A 17,375-nucleotide genomic window follows, 5' to 3' on the forward strand; every position below is an offset into this window, starting at 1 on the left:
CCCTCACCTGCCAACCTGTCTTTCCCTTTTCATGTGACCTTAATAGTGGAGTAAAAGGTAAATTTAAGGTTAAGGCTAGGGCAGAATATGACAGTATAATTTCCTTTTGTGATTCTGACACTAGATTTGTTTTGGATCTATATCCAGCACTAGTGGTCAAAATTTCCCTCTAGAAGAAAAAGAAGTTTCCTCCTGCATTTGCCTTGTGAAGGGCTAGTTTGTGCCTAAGCTGCTCCCTCTGTCACCAGTAATCCATGGCAGTGGTGCATTAGATTCGCATTCCCCTCACGGCTTCTGTCGTGCTCTTTCTGCTTCACGGTACCTGGTTGCACGTGCTAGGCAGCAGCTGCTGAGACGTCCTGTTGTCATTTCCCCTCATCTGCCTAACTCAGAACTCTATTTCGGTAAAATCTGAGTGCTGCTGGTGCACTGACTGGCTGCATTCTCGCTGTTAGCCATCCTGTCCTGCTACTTAATGCCAACATTAGGAAACATCCTAAAATGAGAGAATAGAAGCGTTGCGTGAAAGGCATCATTATTCTGTAGTACAAGAACAACTCCTCTGCATTCTGACAGCATCATTTTTCAGTCACATCATGTTGATCTATGTGCCCTGAACAGATATGTATCATTCCCTCCCCTTTCTTTTCAGACCGAGCTAATAGATCTGTCTACGGTAGATGTGATCCTCATCTCTAACTACCACTGCATGATGGCACTGCCCTACATCACTGAGCACACTGGTTTCACAGGCACAGTGTATGCCACAGAGCCCACCGTCCAGATCGGCAGGTGAGAGTATTTATTCTCCCAGCAGCAGAAAGTGGCTGAAGAACTCCTTCCTTCCTTGGTGACCATTTAACAGAATGTTGTGCCAAGAGTGATTGGTGTTTCCTTCTGAGCAGCTAACCCAGAAGTAGAATTGGTGTGAGTAGACTACTCTCCACAAATAAAACAAGCATTCATTGGAATTGCCTCAAGATTAATGCAGCAAGTAGTCTCAGTCTTTTGTTTGGTTTTTTGAAACAAAGAGTGGAAGAAGGTGTTCACAGAGACCGGTCCTCTGTGCAGATGACCCTAATTAGAGGAGGTAACGTTGAGTAAGATGTCACAAAGATGTAATGCAAAGAGCTTCAGGAGAAAGGAGCATAGCCTATTGAAAAGAAGAGATCGTATTACTTTGCTTTCAGAATTTCCTCCCTGTATGATTTAGCACAGACTGTAAATGGAGACAGCTTGTAGAAAACAGGATAAGTAATTAGATGGTTAAGTTGACTGTACTTGTGACAGGGTGAAACTCAGAGCTCTAAGGAGTAAAAGGAGCCTGCCTTTGTCTCTGAGAATGCTCTGCCCCTCCCAAGCCTTCACGATGCAAGTGGTTGCTGCCAGTACCTATAGCATCATTTAGTGAGAGAAAAATCACGTGAAGAAAATTACCTACCCCAGAAAAAAGAATTATGTTGAAGCAGACTAACAAGTATGGTATAAAGTGAAACTAGCAAGACTCAAAATACAGGATCGAGGTGTTGATACAGACTCTTAGCTTCGGGTTCCAGTGTCTTGCAAAAGTACAAGATGGAATTACCAGAAAGAAACCAAATGTGTCCTTGTTTTTTGTGTCCCTTCACATTAAAGAACATTTCATGTGTACAGGAGAAGCTTGGAGATCTGAGGAAGGGACATTATAGGAAAGGCAAACACATGGTGGTGGATCACTGATAATGAGAGGATAAGCTGAAAACATCAGACTCTACTCTGAAAAGGTTAAAGCATGAGGAAGGACACGCCAGACTGTTCTCCAGGAACTCCAGCCAGAACGATAATGTGCCTGGGTCCCAGATCTTTGAATGTGCTAGAACTAGTGCTGCTCCTTCAAGATGAAAGGAGATGGGATGGGGAATAAATAAATCGATGGAAATGAAATGAAGTTGTTCAACGTTCAAGTGCTAACTACAGCCTACCGTATCTCTATGTTGATTGGGAGAGGATTTGAGTCAATATGGGTCCTCTCTACTGCATTCTGAAAGGGGAGTCAAGATGTTGAAAATCTTTTTCTTGCTTTTTGGTCATCCTCTAGTCATCCAGGATTCTCACAGGTCTCTGCCATGCACTTCTCAGAGCACATTGCATCATCGATCCACTCGAGTAAAGCATTTCTTAGGTTCCCCTCTGTTGTGATTTTGTGGTAATCTATCTCATGATCTGCACACAGAACCTGTCCTTTTGCAAGTCTTGAGTTAGGCTTTTAGGATTAATTCTTAAGAGTATTCTTCCATGTGGAATTTTGTAAATTCCCAAAACGCATGTCAAGAAAACGTGCTTTTCCAGTGTAAAATTTCCACTTAATATTGTCATTAAAAAAACAATCCTGGGGCGCCTGGGTGGCTCAGTCGGTTGGGTGTCCGACTTCAGCTCAGGTCATGATCTCGCAGTCTGTGAGTTCGAGCCCCGCGTCGGGCTCTGTGCTGACAGCTCAGAGCCTGGAGCCTGCCTCGGATTCTGTGTCTCCCTCTCTCTCTGTCCCTCCCCTGCTCATGCTGTCTCTGTCTCTCTCAAAAATAAATAAAAACATTTAAAAAAAACAATCCTACCCCACCCCTGCTGCCACCAAAATCAGGTACTTCACAGTCATTTGGCTTTTCCTCCTTTCATATTTTTAGTTCCATGAAGGCAGAGATCTTAAGAATGAGAGCTAAACCATGGGCTTGTATATTTCAGTGTCCAAAGATAAGATACATGCCAGGCTTGTTTTAAAGGTGAATTAAATCATTTATGTTCGAAATGTCTAACATGGAAATTCAAAAGATGGTTGGGTTTCTGTTCAGGTTTATGTGAATGGGTGTCCAAATTTATATGCAACAGAGAGAAAAATGATTAGGGAGGGGGAAGGCAGACAAGCCCACTCGTCTTGGCTACCATGTTACGAATGTGGTGTTTTTCTCATTTTTCTATGAGTGCTCATCACTTTTTTCTTTAAACTCAGGCTTCTCATGGAAGAGCTGGTGAATTTCATTGAAAGAGTGCCCAAGGCTCAGTCTGCCTCCTTGTGGAAGAACAAGGATATTCAGCGGTGAGCAGTAGACCTGTCTGTTCCCCTTGACAGTAGACCCACAGGCTTTGTGAAACAGTACCATTTTTTCCTTGTGTTATGCTTTACGCTTTTACTGTTAGAACTCCCTATCTTATGGAAGGGCTATGTTTGATACAACCAATATATTGTGAGAGACCATGTCCAAGGTACTGTACAGGGTCCAAAAGGTTTTTAAAATTAGTAAAACAATTGGCGCTGTCTTTGAGGTGCTCAGGGGTTGATGGGAAGTCAGACCATTGACAGATAAATTACAGCTTTGGATGGCATGTATCGTAAGAGGTGCTCGTCACAGTGCTATAGGCACTCAGAGAATGAAGAACTCTTTGTGTAGGGAAGCTGATGAGGACATCCTTAGGAGGTGGCAGTTAAGGTGGGTCTTGAAGGAAGAAAAGGACTTTCCTGATAGAAAAGGTCAGGAAGTACGTCCCAGCACAGCATGACAGGATATAGTATATTCAGGGAACAGTGAGAAGTACAGGGTGGATGAGAGTGGGAAAGCAGAGAGGTGAGAAATGAAACTATAGAGGTACATTGGAGCAAGATAATGAAGAATCTGATGTGTGAAGTTTGAGTTTTGTGTTATGGAGAGTGGGAAGTCCCTCTGTGGAGGTTTGTAAGGAGAAGAATGTTGTGATCACACATTTGGGGGAAAGTGACTCTAGAAGCAGCACGAAAGATGGGTTGGCTGCAGAGATGGAGGCAAAAGACCAGGTGTAGGACTCTTTCAGAAACCCAGGGGAGAGAACAAAAGCCTGAACGGAGGCAGTAGCAGGGAGCATGAAGAAATTTCTAAGACAGAATGGAGAAGAATTGATATGAATTGTGAAAGAGGCTGTGAAGTCATCCTTAGGAAGATCAGAGGAGAGCTGAGCGGCAGCCCAGGGTAAAAGGGAATTTCCCCACACCTGGCCTTGTCATTTGGTATCAGATGCTGCAGAAATATCATCATGTAAGATGGAGGTAAGACCCTTGGTTAATGGAAGTCCCAGGGACGTTGGTTTCACTAGAGTGCTAGGATCAAAAACCAGATCGTAAGAGGTGACATAGTAGAAATATAATAGTAGAGGCAAGGAGGCAGCTTGATTCTACTTCCATGCTCATGTTTCAGTAGTAGCGGAGGACCCTAGCCAGTCTGAACATACTACGGTTTCTGTGAGCCTACCCTCCATCACGGTAGTCCCAGCCTTCCAGGCCTAGCATCCAGAGTCTGGAGTAAAAACTCGTCATTGGCTTTTTAAGTAGTGGGTGTCCCATGTGTGCCTGCCCAAGTCCACTCTTTTCCAGCCACCTTGCCACTGTGTTCTCTTTCCCTCTAGGTCAGTGATTTGTGAGCTCTCTAGTTATCTAAGCTTTAGAATGTCTTAATTCTTAGACTTAATTCGTAGACTATTCCTTCTACAAAAATATGTATGTGTAGCTAAGAGAATATGCTTTGTTTTTATACTGTAACTGTTTCAGAGTTTGAGCATATGAGTTTCCTCTGTGTATGTGTTGTTTTATTTAACTTACACTGTGTGCCAGACACTTGTTTTTCTTAATTCACTTAAAGTCTCAGCATTTTACTTAATTTATTTAGTTTTGTAACATGATCATTTTGCAGAAGAGAAAACAGGCACAGATAGGTTAAGTAACTTGCTCAAGGTCAGCCAACTAGTGACTGGTAGGATTTCAATTAGAACCCAGGCAGTAGGGCTAGCCTGGTTCCAGAGTTTGTGCTTTTAACCATTATGCCAGGCTGCCTTGAGGGCACACATGTCACTTTTTGAGTGCATGTGAGCCCCCTCAGGTGAGGAGAGGAGGAAGTATGTGTAACTGTGCTCATTTTTCTCCTCTGTTTTATTGATATTGTTTGGGTCTCGATTTCTGTGATTTAGGGATATGGTGTCTGTATGGCTTCATGGTAGGAAAGACTCACACATGTGTCTGACTCTTCTGTGTGTACACCCACCTGCCTAAAACAAGGTCCCTTTCCCTTCTCATTTTGCATTCTTGTTCTCAGCTGCCTCTCCTCCTGCCCATTGCTATCCCTCCTTCCCCTTTTCTTTCTCTCTCCTGTGTGTCCACTGGAGCACATCAGACCTAGCTGTGTGCATTTCCCGCCTTAGAAATTTTAGGACTTTGTTCTCTTTCCCCATGGAACATGTACACATTGGCTCTTATTTCCTCCTTTTAAATTTATACCCCTTACAGTATTCTTCCACAAATAATTTTGGCACACCAGAAGTGATGTTCAAAGGTCACTGTTTCCTGGCTCCCAAACCCTGGGCCAAGTCTTAGGAAGTCCCATGTCCTTATTTTGCCTTTTCCTCTGTGACCTTGGGCAGAGTCCTTGGCAATTTTCCTTTGCCTCCCATTCTTTGTAAAATACAACGAGATAACTGACTTACAAAAGAAGTGCCATCGTTTATGAGGGAGAAGGGTGAAATGACCTTGAAGGAGCAGAGGATGGGGAGGGCAAGGTTGCAGGGGTAGACTGGAAGTTATTTCCTAAGATGCTTAGGAAATCTCCCTTTTAAAGAAGGGTGCTCCTTGAATTAAAACCTTGAATTCGCTATCTCGCCACCTAGTGGGCAAAAATCTGAAACTGTTGAAAGCTAACTTGGTAAAGGAGCAAGCCAAATAACTTGGACTAGTGGAGAAGACCTCATTTCATTATTTCATATATTGAAACCATATTTTTGATCCTGATCAAGTATTGTGTTTTGGCATCTGAGCACAAGATGAGCCATAGTTATTGATAAAGAGAAGACTCTTATTGGAAAGAATATGCTGAGTGTTAGAGAAACAAACCGAGCAAGCCATGTCCTCTTTTTCTCCTGGATAAACTCCGCATAAATATTACAAGCGGTAGAGGAATTTGAAGAGCTGTTTTGTAATTGACATCAGACAAAAGAGTTCTTGTGAAATACTCACCTAGAATTTAACCTTGGGCCAGAATACTAAAAGTGCTTCATTTGAATAACATTTATGCTGAAGGCTTTACATCACTTTAAAATTTCTGTCACGAGCCAGTTCATATCTAGTGTCCCAAAGTACTGTGGCACACTAAATTGAGTGAGAAACACTGTTTTTTGCTGTCTGCTACATTGACATTTTTCCCAAGTGATATGGGCTGTGTCTTCTATTTTTTCATTCCCCCCTTTTCTTCCTCCTTTAATTCCTGTACTCACCTTGTTGAGAGGGGTCTTAAGTAGGGCTTACAAACTCAGATGACTCCAGGGATGGGAAACGTCAATACAAGAGTAAGGTGGGCCACCTGTAACTGTGGACTAGGGATCACATCCCTCTAAAGGGGCACAGCTTCAGCAGATTATGGCCATATGGAAACGTGAGTCTATTGCTGCCAAATCTTCCTTTTCTTTTTCTTTTTTTCTTTTTTTAAGAGAAACCCAAACTCTGGATGTTTTAAATGTGATTTTTTTTTTCATCTTTTTAAAATGTTGGCTCACACATGAAGATAAAATCCTGTATGATCCAAGTAAAACACCTCTGAGTTGGATTTGAGACTCAGGCCCCCAGTTTTTGACTTAAACTTCACACAGGCGGTCTCTTGGTTAAGTGCCTAGAATTGATGCATTTTGGTAGCTTAAGTTATTTAATAAGACCATGAACTAAAAAAATAAATAAATTAAAACCTTTCAGACTCATTGGTCAAAGGAATCTGACAAATTCTCTTAAATCATTTGAAGTTAGTTTGAGTTAGCGTTTGATTTAGTATTAGGATGTATACCAAAAGAAGCTATTACTCTTGCTTTTTGGCAGCTGTCTGACTCCCCTGCCTCAGTTGACACCGCTCCTTGAGATTTATTTAGAAGTTAGACATCTTTCTTCCTCATTTTGATGGCCGCAGTTTACTCTTCTTGAAAAAGAGATTTTGAAGGGTAGGAAAAGGAGACTCCCTCTGCAAGATAATTTTTGAGTCTCTGACTTTCCCATACCCACTTCAAGGTTTAGGGTTTTTAACAGGAAAATTTAGAACAGAATATTCCACTTAAGAAACTAAACCAGCAGGTAGGATTTTCCTGTATTAGCCTAGAAGTCTACGGTTATAATTAAGGATAAATCATTACAGGATATTGTCATAACCTTCTTGCAAGCATTAAGGAATTATGCACTGATATATTCCTGGCAGAAATGTTGTGGCAGTTTTCATTAGTCAGAGCTCAAATATGTGGGTTCATCCCTTATAAAAAACATAAAAGAAGACATGGTTGAAGTTCCTCAGCTCTGATGCTCCATGGGTATTTATAGAGGAATTTATCAGGGCTAACTATATGGTCGGGAAAAAATTAAAGCTATGGGCTTGGAGATCAAATAGACAGGTGTTTAAATTTCATATCTGCTTCTCAGTAGCTGTAGCAATTTATTTCTTCTAGGCTCTGTTTCTTCATTTATAAAACAAGAATAACATTAGCAGCCTTGCAGGGTTGTGTTGAGGACTAAATAAGTAGCATGAGAGTCCTTCAAACAGTGCAAGGCACATTGTAGGTGCTCTGTAAACACCAGCATCCTTTTCCCCTTTAATGATACCCTTGGCTCACATAACCTCTTTTCCGTAATCAGCACACATGTGCCTTCCACAACCTAATTTATCTTTAGGTGCTACCTTTCCTGATGAAAGTAAGGTAGTATAAAAGAAGGAAAACCATTTTTCTGATTCCACAGTTGTCTCCTGTTAGTTAGCACTGTCATCCAGACGCTGGCACTCAGTCTCCTTTTCTGTAAAACAAGAGAATTGAATTAAATTATCTCTAAGTTCACTTAGGTTACAGCTTTTAAAGATGTCCAAGGGAGAGGCTCCTTAAGCCAGTGTTCATGGAGTGGCAGTACTTTGATGAAGTCATCACTGCTTGTCCTTGAGCTTTGCAGTTCCAGAAACTTAATCATTTCATTTCACTCAGAGTTGATTAGCCTCTGAGGGACTGATTCCGGCTAACTAAACTCCCAGGATATTGACTGACAAACAAAAATCCCATTTAATTACTTTATACTGAGACATCTGCCTGGCTCCAGAACTAAAATGGTTCATCTATCTAGGACACTCTGGTCTGGTCAGCAAGTCCACTTAAGAGATCAAGTTATAGATAAGAGGTTTTTTTGATGAGAATCGAATCAAAGCAAAGGTAGTTTAGGTACTCTGGAGAATTGTTTCTGTTGTGCTTTAGTAGCCTAAGCAATTGCCTTTGTCCTTTTTAGAGATAAATGGGTCTAAAACAAAAATCAGAAATTATAGTTTTAGGTTAATATTAAATGCCCAGGGCGCCTGGGTAGCTCAGTTGGTTAAGTGTCAGACTCTTCTTGATCTTGGCTCAGGTCATGGTCTCACAGTTCAGGAGTTCAAGCCCCACCTCGGGCTCTGCACTGACAGCGCAGGACTATTTGGATTGTCCGTCTCCCTCTTCTCTGTCTTACTCCTTCGCCCCCACCCCCACCCCCTCCGCTGCTCACGTGCTTTTTCTCTCTCATATAAACTTAAAAAGAAATATTGAGAAATGCTTGATTATCAAGCTCCACTTTAGTAAACTCCACATAGATCATCACTCTGCTAAAACATCTCCACCCCACCCCATTCACATGTATATTAAGCACACTTTCCTGTAATGAGAGGAAAAAGACGTTGCTGTTGCTTATATTCTTTGTATTCTGCTCTTACATTCATTTTGCAGATTCCTTCATTCATCACACACTTAGAAAAAACCCAACCAGGGTTTTATCTCTAAGCTTTTAAGTGGTCCCTATGGACTTAAAAGTCTTACTCTTTAACACAAACACATGGTCTTTGCTGCTTGTTGGATGCTGGTAGGATGGAAGAAGAGACAGCAGAGCTCTGGCATGATGTCAGAACACTGGGGGAAAGTTTCTTAAGTACTCAAGTGTGATAAGAAAAAACAAAACAATGAAATCTTTTAGAAAGTACTTATTAAACATTTAGACTCTGAGAACTTGACTTTGATAAATTAGAAAGCCAGAAAAAATAGAACTAGTTCCCACTGGGTTTCTTTATCCAACTTTTCCTGAATCAGCCAATCATCTTAATAGCTTTGAATGGCTCTATAAATCCCTCTCTATAATTACAGCCTCAGGTAAGCACAAGCAGAATTTTAGGGAAAGTTAGGTTAGATGTTAGGAAATATAAGGAAGTAGTGACCAAGTGACTAAATATCGCAAAGGAGTAAGAAAAGGGTGTCAATGAAAGGAATTTGTGAATATAAATATGGAATTCAGACAACTTATTGACTAACTGCCAAGTGCCTGACATCATGATAAGTTTGCAGGAAAATGCCCCCAAAAGTTTAAGACATAATCCCTGTACCCAAGGAGCTTGTCAAGCAAAGATTATATACTAAGTGGCCAGACTTATACTGGACTTGGCAGATTTAAGTAGAGTTTCAAAGAGGGAAGAGGCGATTCTAAGATAAAGGAAGGGTAGAGGCAAAAACAGGGCAACATGGCATGATTGAGAAGTGACTGGATTGGTTCAAACCAGCCAGTGCATACCAGGAAAGAGAGAAAAGAATTGGAAATTAACATTGTAGAAAGGATTATTGAAACTTTGGTCATTTGAAAAAGCCACCAGTATATTTGACTAATTCCTAGTTTAAATCTCTTCTGCAGCTGATAGGAAATTCACCAAAATTGTGGAAATTTTGTCACCAAACCTGTATGAAAAAGGAAACCTCTGGATATTTCCCAATAGAAAAATGACAAATAATTAGTTTTAAATCTGAAAAATAGTGTACTCAATAAAAGGTACCAGAATAAGATACCCAAAGAATTTAAGTATAAGGGGGGAGCTAAAGTGATTGAATTTCATTAAAAAGCTGAATTTCATAAAGCACTGATTATCCTGTATATGATTTTATATATATATATATATATATACACACACACATTTGCTGTAGTCCTCACAACAATCTTTGAAGGAAGTATTTTACCCTCAGTTTAGAAATATGGTGGAAAGAAAAGGTTAAGTAAATCGCTCAATGTTTCAACCAAAATAAGCAAAAATTGAAGTTAAATTGGATATGAAGAATACCCTTCTACAGAAGTTCTGTATAATTAGTGCTTGTAAAAATGTCATTGAGGAGACCTCAGGAAAGCCCAGACTTAGTTAAGGTATTTAAACATGGGTTCCGTGCTTACATGTGATCCAGAAAACTATAATTTATGAATAACACTGGGTTGTCTGTTCTGAGTCGCCTACAAGAGCTTCACCTCTCTCTGGCTCCACTGGGAAGGAATCACTCATGTGGGTGATGGCACAGTTCTGTTCCTCACAGGTGATGGACTGAAGCCTCCTTCAGGCCCTTGTGTGTGGACCTGTCCACAGAGTGTCTCACAGCGGTTTCATCATAGTGAGCAAGAGGACAAAAGAGAGAATATGGGCAAGATGGAAGTCACAGTCATTAGTAAACTAATCTTAGAAGTGGTGACATCCCTTCAGTTTTGTCATATTCTCTTCACTTGAAGCAAACCACTAGGTCCAGCCCACCCTCTGGGGAGGGGAACCACACAAGGGAGTGAATACAGAAGGCCAGGGATCCTTAGGACCATGTTAGAAGCTGCCTGCCATAAAACCCTACACTGAGCAGATCAGACTCCAGACCAGAGTCCTTGGGACCTGCATAGCCTTCCTCTTCTGGCTCACTGGTTGGTTCTTCCCTGAAGTTCTCACCTCCTCACACACTGTCATAGGGCTCTCTAGCCAAACTTATTGGTGCACTTTGGACAGAACTTGTCAATAATTGACTCACTGGTTCCTGCCTTTCCTGGGGCAACAAGTGAACAGACATTTTTATTTTGTGAGTGTCTTTTGTGTTGGGCACTGCTCAGTCAGGATACAAAAATGCAAAAAGATACTATGGTGTGAGTAATACAATATAATGGAATAAAAACATATGTTATTGTTTTTATTGTTGTATTTAATAAGGCTATTATCTCCTTCCCAACAGTGCTCTCCTAAACTAGTTATTAAAAATCATCATGAATGTTTCTTTATAAACAGATGCTTTCCTCAGTTTCTCTGGAACATAAATTTATTATTTCTATGCCATTTGCCTTAACGGGAAGATGAGAGAAGATCCAAGTTGAAATATACCTGAATTTTTCACAAGTCTTTTGTTTTGCTTAAGGAAATTGTTATTCTCTACACTCTAGTAATTTCTCCAGAAGTAGGTTCTGGACTGTTGAAGACAAAAGTAATAGATATTTCACATCTTTGGTCTTCCCTTTTTCTCTTATCAAGGGCTCAGCATTTGGTGGCTTATTCTAGAGGTTGAATACATGATTGTTTACTCTCCAACAGAGAGTGAAGGAAACATTAGCTAAATGCCTCGTCTTGAGAAAGACTGTTTCATATTTTAATCTGCTTAATTTGTAGAGGACATTGTCCCAGATGGCAAGGGGAGAGTATGCTGGGAAGGGTCCTCAAGGGAAGAAAGTAAAGCCCAGAAAGTTGTTTCGGGTAGTGGCCGTACTGGTTGTCAAGGGATGGGAAGAAGGTTCACTGTGAGGAAAGCGGGTTGAATCTAGCCTTGAGTATGACTTTTTGCTCCACCTCTAACAGAGATGACTCTGTTGCAGCGCCTTGGCAAAGCTGAGGGCAGTGTAAGACAAATTCACCTAAGTTGAAAGATGTGATTAGGCTGCAAGTGTTATTTTTCATCCGCCCCACCCTCTCAAGCCACTCCCATAATAGCCTTCCAGCTCTGGCTTAAAGCTTAGAAACAAACCCTTCTTCTCCTACCCAGCCCAAAGAAAGAAGTCTTTATTTTTATGAAGGTCAGCACTAGGGTGCCCAAACCATGAAGCTCCCTGATCCTGAGGAATTTAAAGGAGCTAAAGCAGGGGAGTAGCTTGGGTTCTTTCTTGAGACCCTATAGAGCAGTGCGTGGGCCACTCAAGTTCAGAGTCATTGCTGCTCATTGAAGTAAATCACCCTGGGCTGAAGTTTACTCTGATACTGTTGGAAAATGCATATGTTCCTGGAGCTGTGTTGGCTGTGTTTTGGGAGGGGAGGAGTTGGGGGAGGGAGTGGTTAGAGACCATCTTTATTCAGCATCTGTTCTCTGCCAGACATTCATGTACATTATACTATTTACCCCTCACAGAACAACTCTAAATTCTTCTAGAGGTGCTGCTCTCCCAGTTTCACAAATGAGGAAACTGAGGCTCAGAGGTGAAGAAGTAATGCTGGGATTTATATCCAGACAAGACTGTAAATCCTGTTTCTTCCATCAGGTGCCTCTGAAAGAAACCTCTCCTTCCTCCAAGTAGTTGGCAGAGAGTCAACAGGGGTGTGAAAGGAGAAGAGAAGCAGTAGCAGCAGCCCCTACCAGTAGCTGCATCCAAAGGGCTCTCCTGTACCACTTCCGTCTCTGATACACAGTTAGGCCATTCTCCCAAAGAGCACATAGGATGTGTACCTGGCCTTGACCACTGTCACAAGACCTGAGAAAAAGAAGCTGTCTAGATTTTAAAGGAGTAAGTGTTGTCCATACAAAATATGAAGAGGAGACAACATGATAGGTTACAGGCTGGAGGAAACCTGGCACCAAGAGAGCTGTTTATAGCTCAGTATACAGAACAAAGGCTGAGGCAGGACCCAGCTAAAGAAGGGCCTTATAAAGTCATGCTAAGAGCCTTGGATTTTATTCTGAATGTAATGGAAAGCATTAAAGTGAAAAAGGGGAGGGAGGGAGGGTGGGTGGGTGGGCGTGTGTGTGTGTGTGTGTGTGTGTGGATTTGCATTTTCAATATATCTTTTAGACCCTTCAGTGAGAGAAGGCAAGTCTGCAGGCAGGGATGACTCATGGCTTTTGACATCTTTTTATTGCCTTGTACTGTTGTAAAAATGTTTTAGACTTAAACTCCTTATGAGCAGAAGCCTTTATGTTGTACCTGTTCTAGCCCTTATAGGACTTCAGTGCTATGGCCATAGTCAGGGCTAAATATTTATTGAATAAATATTGTAAAACCTAAAGCAATCCAGTGTATGTAGGACAGATAAGTGAAATAAAATCCTCATGAGTGTGTTTATGCAGAAGGTAAAGAGAAGGATTATTAATATTTTGTTGCTGGAGAAACAAAGGTAAGGAGAATTGGGACAGCGTGATCCATGTGCTAGGTTAGCTAAACCTCTATTCAGTGTTTATATTATTCTGACTGTATAAATGCAACTCCCTGGCCTTATAACATTGTTAGGATTACTTTTCTTGTACAACTTTTTGTTTTCCCTTGAGTTAGTAATGATCTTGTCTGCTTAGTTTCCTATACACTTCTTACTAATTTATCTCCAACCTGTCTCTTTGTACAAGTCTCTCCTCAGTATGTTCAAACTCAGTGTGTTGTAACAGTTTTATCTTCTTGGAAATTCTCTCCCAGAACCTTCTCTTTCCCCCGTCTGATCTCAGCTGCTCTTGGGCCTGCAGCATGGCTCTCCATGTAGGATTTTCTTCACCATTATCCTGAAGAGATCCTCACCTCTTTCCTCTGTTGCAACCTCTGTTTTCTGGGTCTTTTTCTTGTTCATGCCTTCATTTTGCCAGGCACATTCCCTACTAACTTCCTGAGGAAGAGTGCATGGGAGGCAAACTTTCTGAGACACTGCACATCTAAAATGCCTTTGTTGTGCCCTCACCCTCCAATGGGTAGAAATCCGGATTTGATAAATTTTCTCTAGCTTCCAGAAGTGCTGTTGAAAAGTCCAGTACTGGGGCGCCTGGGTGGCGCAGTCGGTTAAGCGTCCGACTTCAGCCAGGTCACGATCTCGCGGTCCGTGAGTTCGAGCCCCGCGTCAGGCTCTGGGCTGATGGCTCGGAGCCTGGAGCCTGTTTCCGATTCTGTGTCTCCCTCTCTCTCTGCCCCTCCCCTGTTCATGCTCGGTCTCTCTCTGTCCCAAAAATAAATAAAAAAACGTTGAAAAAAAATTTAAAAAAAAAAAAAAGAAAAGTCCAGTACTATTCTGAGTCTAAATCTGTGGTATGTATCCCTCTTACTCCTCTGTGAAAACTTAGAATATCCTCTTTGTTCCTTAAACTCACGATGATATTAAAAAAAGAAAGAAAGAAAATCATGATGATGTGGTTTTACTAAGGGACAGTTTTCATTCATGGGCTGAGTACTTAGTGGGTCCTTATCTAGAACAGAGGTTGCAACTGTGGCCAAGCCCCTGTTTTGTGGGCCAAATGTGTCCTGCCAGTTTTTATAAGTAAAGTTCTGTTGGCATACAGCCACATTCATGCATTTACATATTTTCTGTGGCATTACATAGCTAGGTTGAATGATGCGACAGAATGTGGTCTACAGAGCTTAAAATATTGTTTTTTTTTTTTAGAAAGCATGTTTGCTTTATAAAAACTTTAAGTCTGAAAAGTTAAGAACTTCAATTTTGGCAAAAAAATTTTTTTGTTTTTAAAATGTTCTCCCTTGTGTTTTATGTTCTTTCTTTCTGGAATTCTTAACACTTAGATGTTGAACCTCTTGGACAGGAACTCAGGTTTTGTTTTTTTTTTTTCTGTCTTCTTTTTCCATCCCTTTGTTTTTGTTTGCTCTTTCGTCTGAGAAATTCTCTTTACCTCCCAACCTATCCATGAGTTTTTCATTTCTGCTATTATAATTTCTTATTTGGGCATAGTTTTTTCTATTTTTTAAATGAACTTCTATTGTAATATACAAATAAAAAATAGATAATATATAGTTAATAAATTACTATAAAGCAACCATCCTTATAACTGCTACTCAGGTCTAAAATAGAAGATTTCCAGTAACTCAGAAGCTCCTCTCCGTGCCCCAATCTAATTATAATCCACTCTGACACATATGTCATGGATTTTGACCCATTCCAATATTGTCTTTTTGCAGCTCAGATTTTCCCATCTTTGGACAGTGAGCCTTTTCATGGTGTCCACTGTGTCCTTTTATTGTGACCTTTGTATGTACCCATTGTTTCCTTGCTAATCTAGTTTAACACTCCTCTTGTTTATTCCCTGTCCTAAATCTGGAAGCCCCCATTTCTCTAAAAAAACTCTGTATTCTTTTAGTTGGAAATGGAATTTTAAGCTCCCGTTCTGGTTGCTAACAATACTCCTTACTTCTGATTGGTTGTTGTTTCTAGGTTGTCATTCAAAGGAAGGAGCATATGTATTTTTCCTTCCCTTTTTTTCATGCTTTTATTATATTTATATTATCAGAACATACAGCCCTCATATTCTATCCTCTCTCCCTCTGAACCTTCATTTGGCCTTACTTCTGGAAAACTGCACATAAACGTTCAGCTGATACATTGATGTTTCTATAGTCAATTTGGTTATCAGAAACTCATTCTTCAGAAGCTGTCTCAGGATGGGATCATGAGAACAATATTCCCTGAGTTCTCGCAGGTTAATAATTGTTTATCTGTGCTCAGTGACCTTGAAAGTCAGTTTTGCTAGTTGTATAATCTTTGGCTTGCATTTTCTTGCTTTGAATGTCTTAAATATTTTACTCTGTTTTCTTTGAGTAAAACAGCATTGCTGTTGAAACTCTGGTATCATATTTTTTCCTTTGTAAGTCACTCGCTCTTTTTGCCTAGTTGCCCCCAAAGTTTGTTTTATTTATAGTGTAAATATTTTCCCAGAATATATCTTGTGTTCTTCTGGGTCAGTATTTCAGGTATGCGTTCAGTTCTTTCAGTGTGTAGTTTCAAGCCTCTTTTTATTTTAGCAATTAGAGGTTTTAGTATTTGGCTTGGATTTCTGTTAGGGACTCCTGTGCTCTGTATGTTGCATCTTCCTTGCCTGATTTTTGTTTTATGTGGTTCTTTTGTGTCTTGTATAATTTTTTTTATGTTTTTAACTTATTTTGAAATTTTGATATGTTGGCATGATTTCATTGTCTCTGCTGTTATATTTTTATGTCTAAACTTTTTCTCATTATCCCTCTTTTTTAAAAAGTCTCTTCTCTTTTCTTAGATATACTATCTTGTTTATCTAAGGATCATAATGATAGTATTTTTTTAAGTTTTATTCTACCAGCCTAATTTATTTCCTGTCCTCCTCCCTTCATTTGTTTTGGCCTTTATCATTTTAGAGACTTTCCTCACATGTATGGTAATCCTTGGTTCTTGGCTCATGTTGAAGAGTTGGACAGTAAAAAAAAGATTTTTTTAAAAAGAGTCGGACAGTAAAAAAAACTGATTAGAAAATCTGTGTACCATGAGTTAAGTCTTGCTGAATTATAGACTTCACCATACTGTAATCTGGTTGGGCCTTTTTATCATGAAACCCCCAGTGGCGGTGTCTTTTAGTTGATTGTTTTCTTTGGTACTGATCAAATTTTTCAGAGAAGTTTCTTCTGGTCTCCTACCCCCCTGGAGGATATAAGCCTGACTGATAGTGTTCTGGGAGCCATATGAGGAGAAGAAAATTGTTACTCTTGGTATATAAACTTTGCTTAATAAAGCTTCTTCTAGGGGCACCTGAGTGGCTCAGTTGGTTGAGCATCTGACTTCGGTTTAGGTCATGATCTCATGGTTCATGAGTTCGAGCCCTACATTGGCCTCTGTGCTGACAGTTTGGAGCCTGCTTCGGATTCTGTGTGTGTGTGTGTGTGTGTGTGTGTGTGTGTGTGTGTGTGTGTGTGTGTGCGCGCGCGCGCGCGCGCGCGCGCATGCACCCCTTCCCTGCTTGCACTCTCTCTCTCTCTCTCAAAAATAAACATTAAAAAAAATTTAAAAGAAAAATAACAGAGCTGCTTCTAGTTGTTGGTTTCCCCTAGTCCAGACCCTCATTTTTATTCTCTCCAGAGAGTAACCTCTAGCAACATGCCTGGGAGAAGAGGCAGTGCTGAGCTATGTGGAATAGATGAGGAGAATTGGAAGGTTCTATTTCTCATCAGTTTTTTTCAACAAATCCCCTTGTTTTTAGGCTCACCTTCAGTCTCACTTCCAGATATACCTATTGTTTCAGATTGCTGAGCTTTTTATGGGTTCTGCAGTATAAATTGCTTGAATTAAACTTTCCTGTGTCTGCTAAATCAGTTTTTTGTCTTCCTACTTTCCACTTTCTAAAATGCTGTTGCTATGTCTCTTCTCTCATTCTCTTTGTCTTAAAGGCGTGTGTGTGTGTGTGTGTGTGTGTGTGTGTGTGTAGCCCTTAACTATATTCAGTGGTATTTAAGGAGAGAGAACAGAACTAACGCACACTTTCAGTTCACCAGAAAATCCTTGACCTATTTGTACAGAGAATCTCAGGGAAGTCCCTCTCTCAGGTCTGTTCCTGAGTCTGTTACAGCAAACGATACAGTG

At 40.6% G+C, this 17,375-nt stretch overlaps 1 protein-coding gene across 2 annotated transcripts in view; it reads left to right on the forward strand.

The window, feature by feature from the left end:
• Window positions 1-17,375, forward strand: part of INTS9 (integrator complex subunit 9) — a 102,447-nt gene that overhangs the window by 47,515 nt on the left and 37,557 nt on the right. For both annotated transcript variants that reach the window (XM_049632360.1, XM_049632361.1), the window contains 2 exons: window positions 653-792; window positions 2,984-3,070. In XM_049632360.1, the coding sequence (XP_049488317.1) occupies window positions 653-792; window positions 2,984-3,070 (227 nt within the window). The remainder of the gene's footprint in view (window positions 1-652; window positions 793-2,983; window positions 3,071-17,375) is intronic.

The sequence above is a fragment of the Panthera uncia genome, chromosome B1 (genome assembly GCF_023721935.1).
Source record: "Panthera uncia isolate 11264 chromosome B1, Puncia_PCG_1.0, whole genome shotgun sequence".
Lineage (NCBI taxonomy): Eukaryota > Metazoa > Chordata > Mammalia > Carnivora > Felidae > Panthera > Panthera uncia.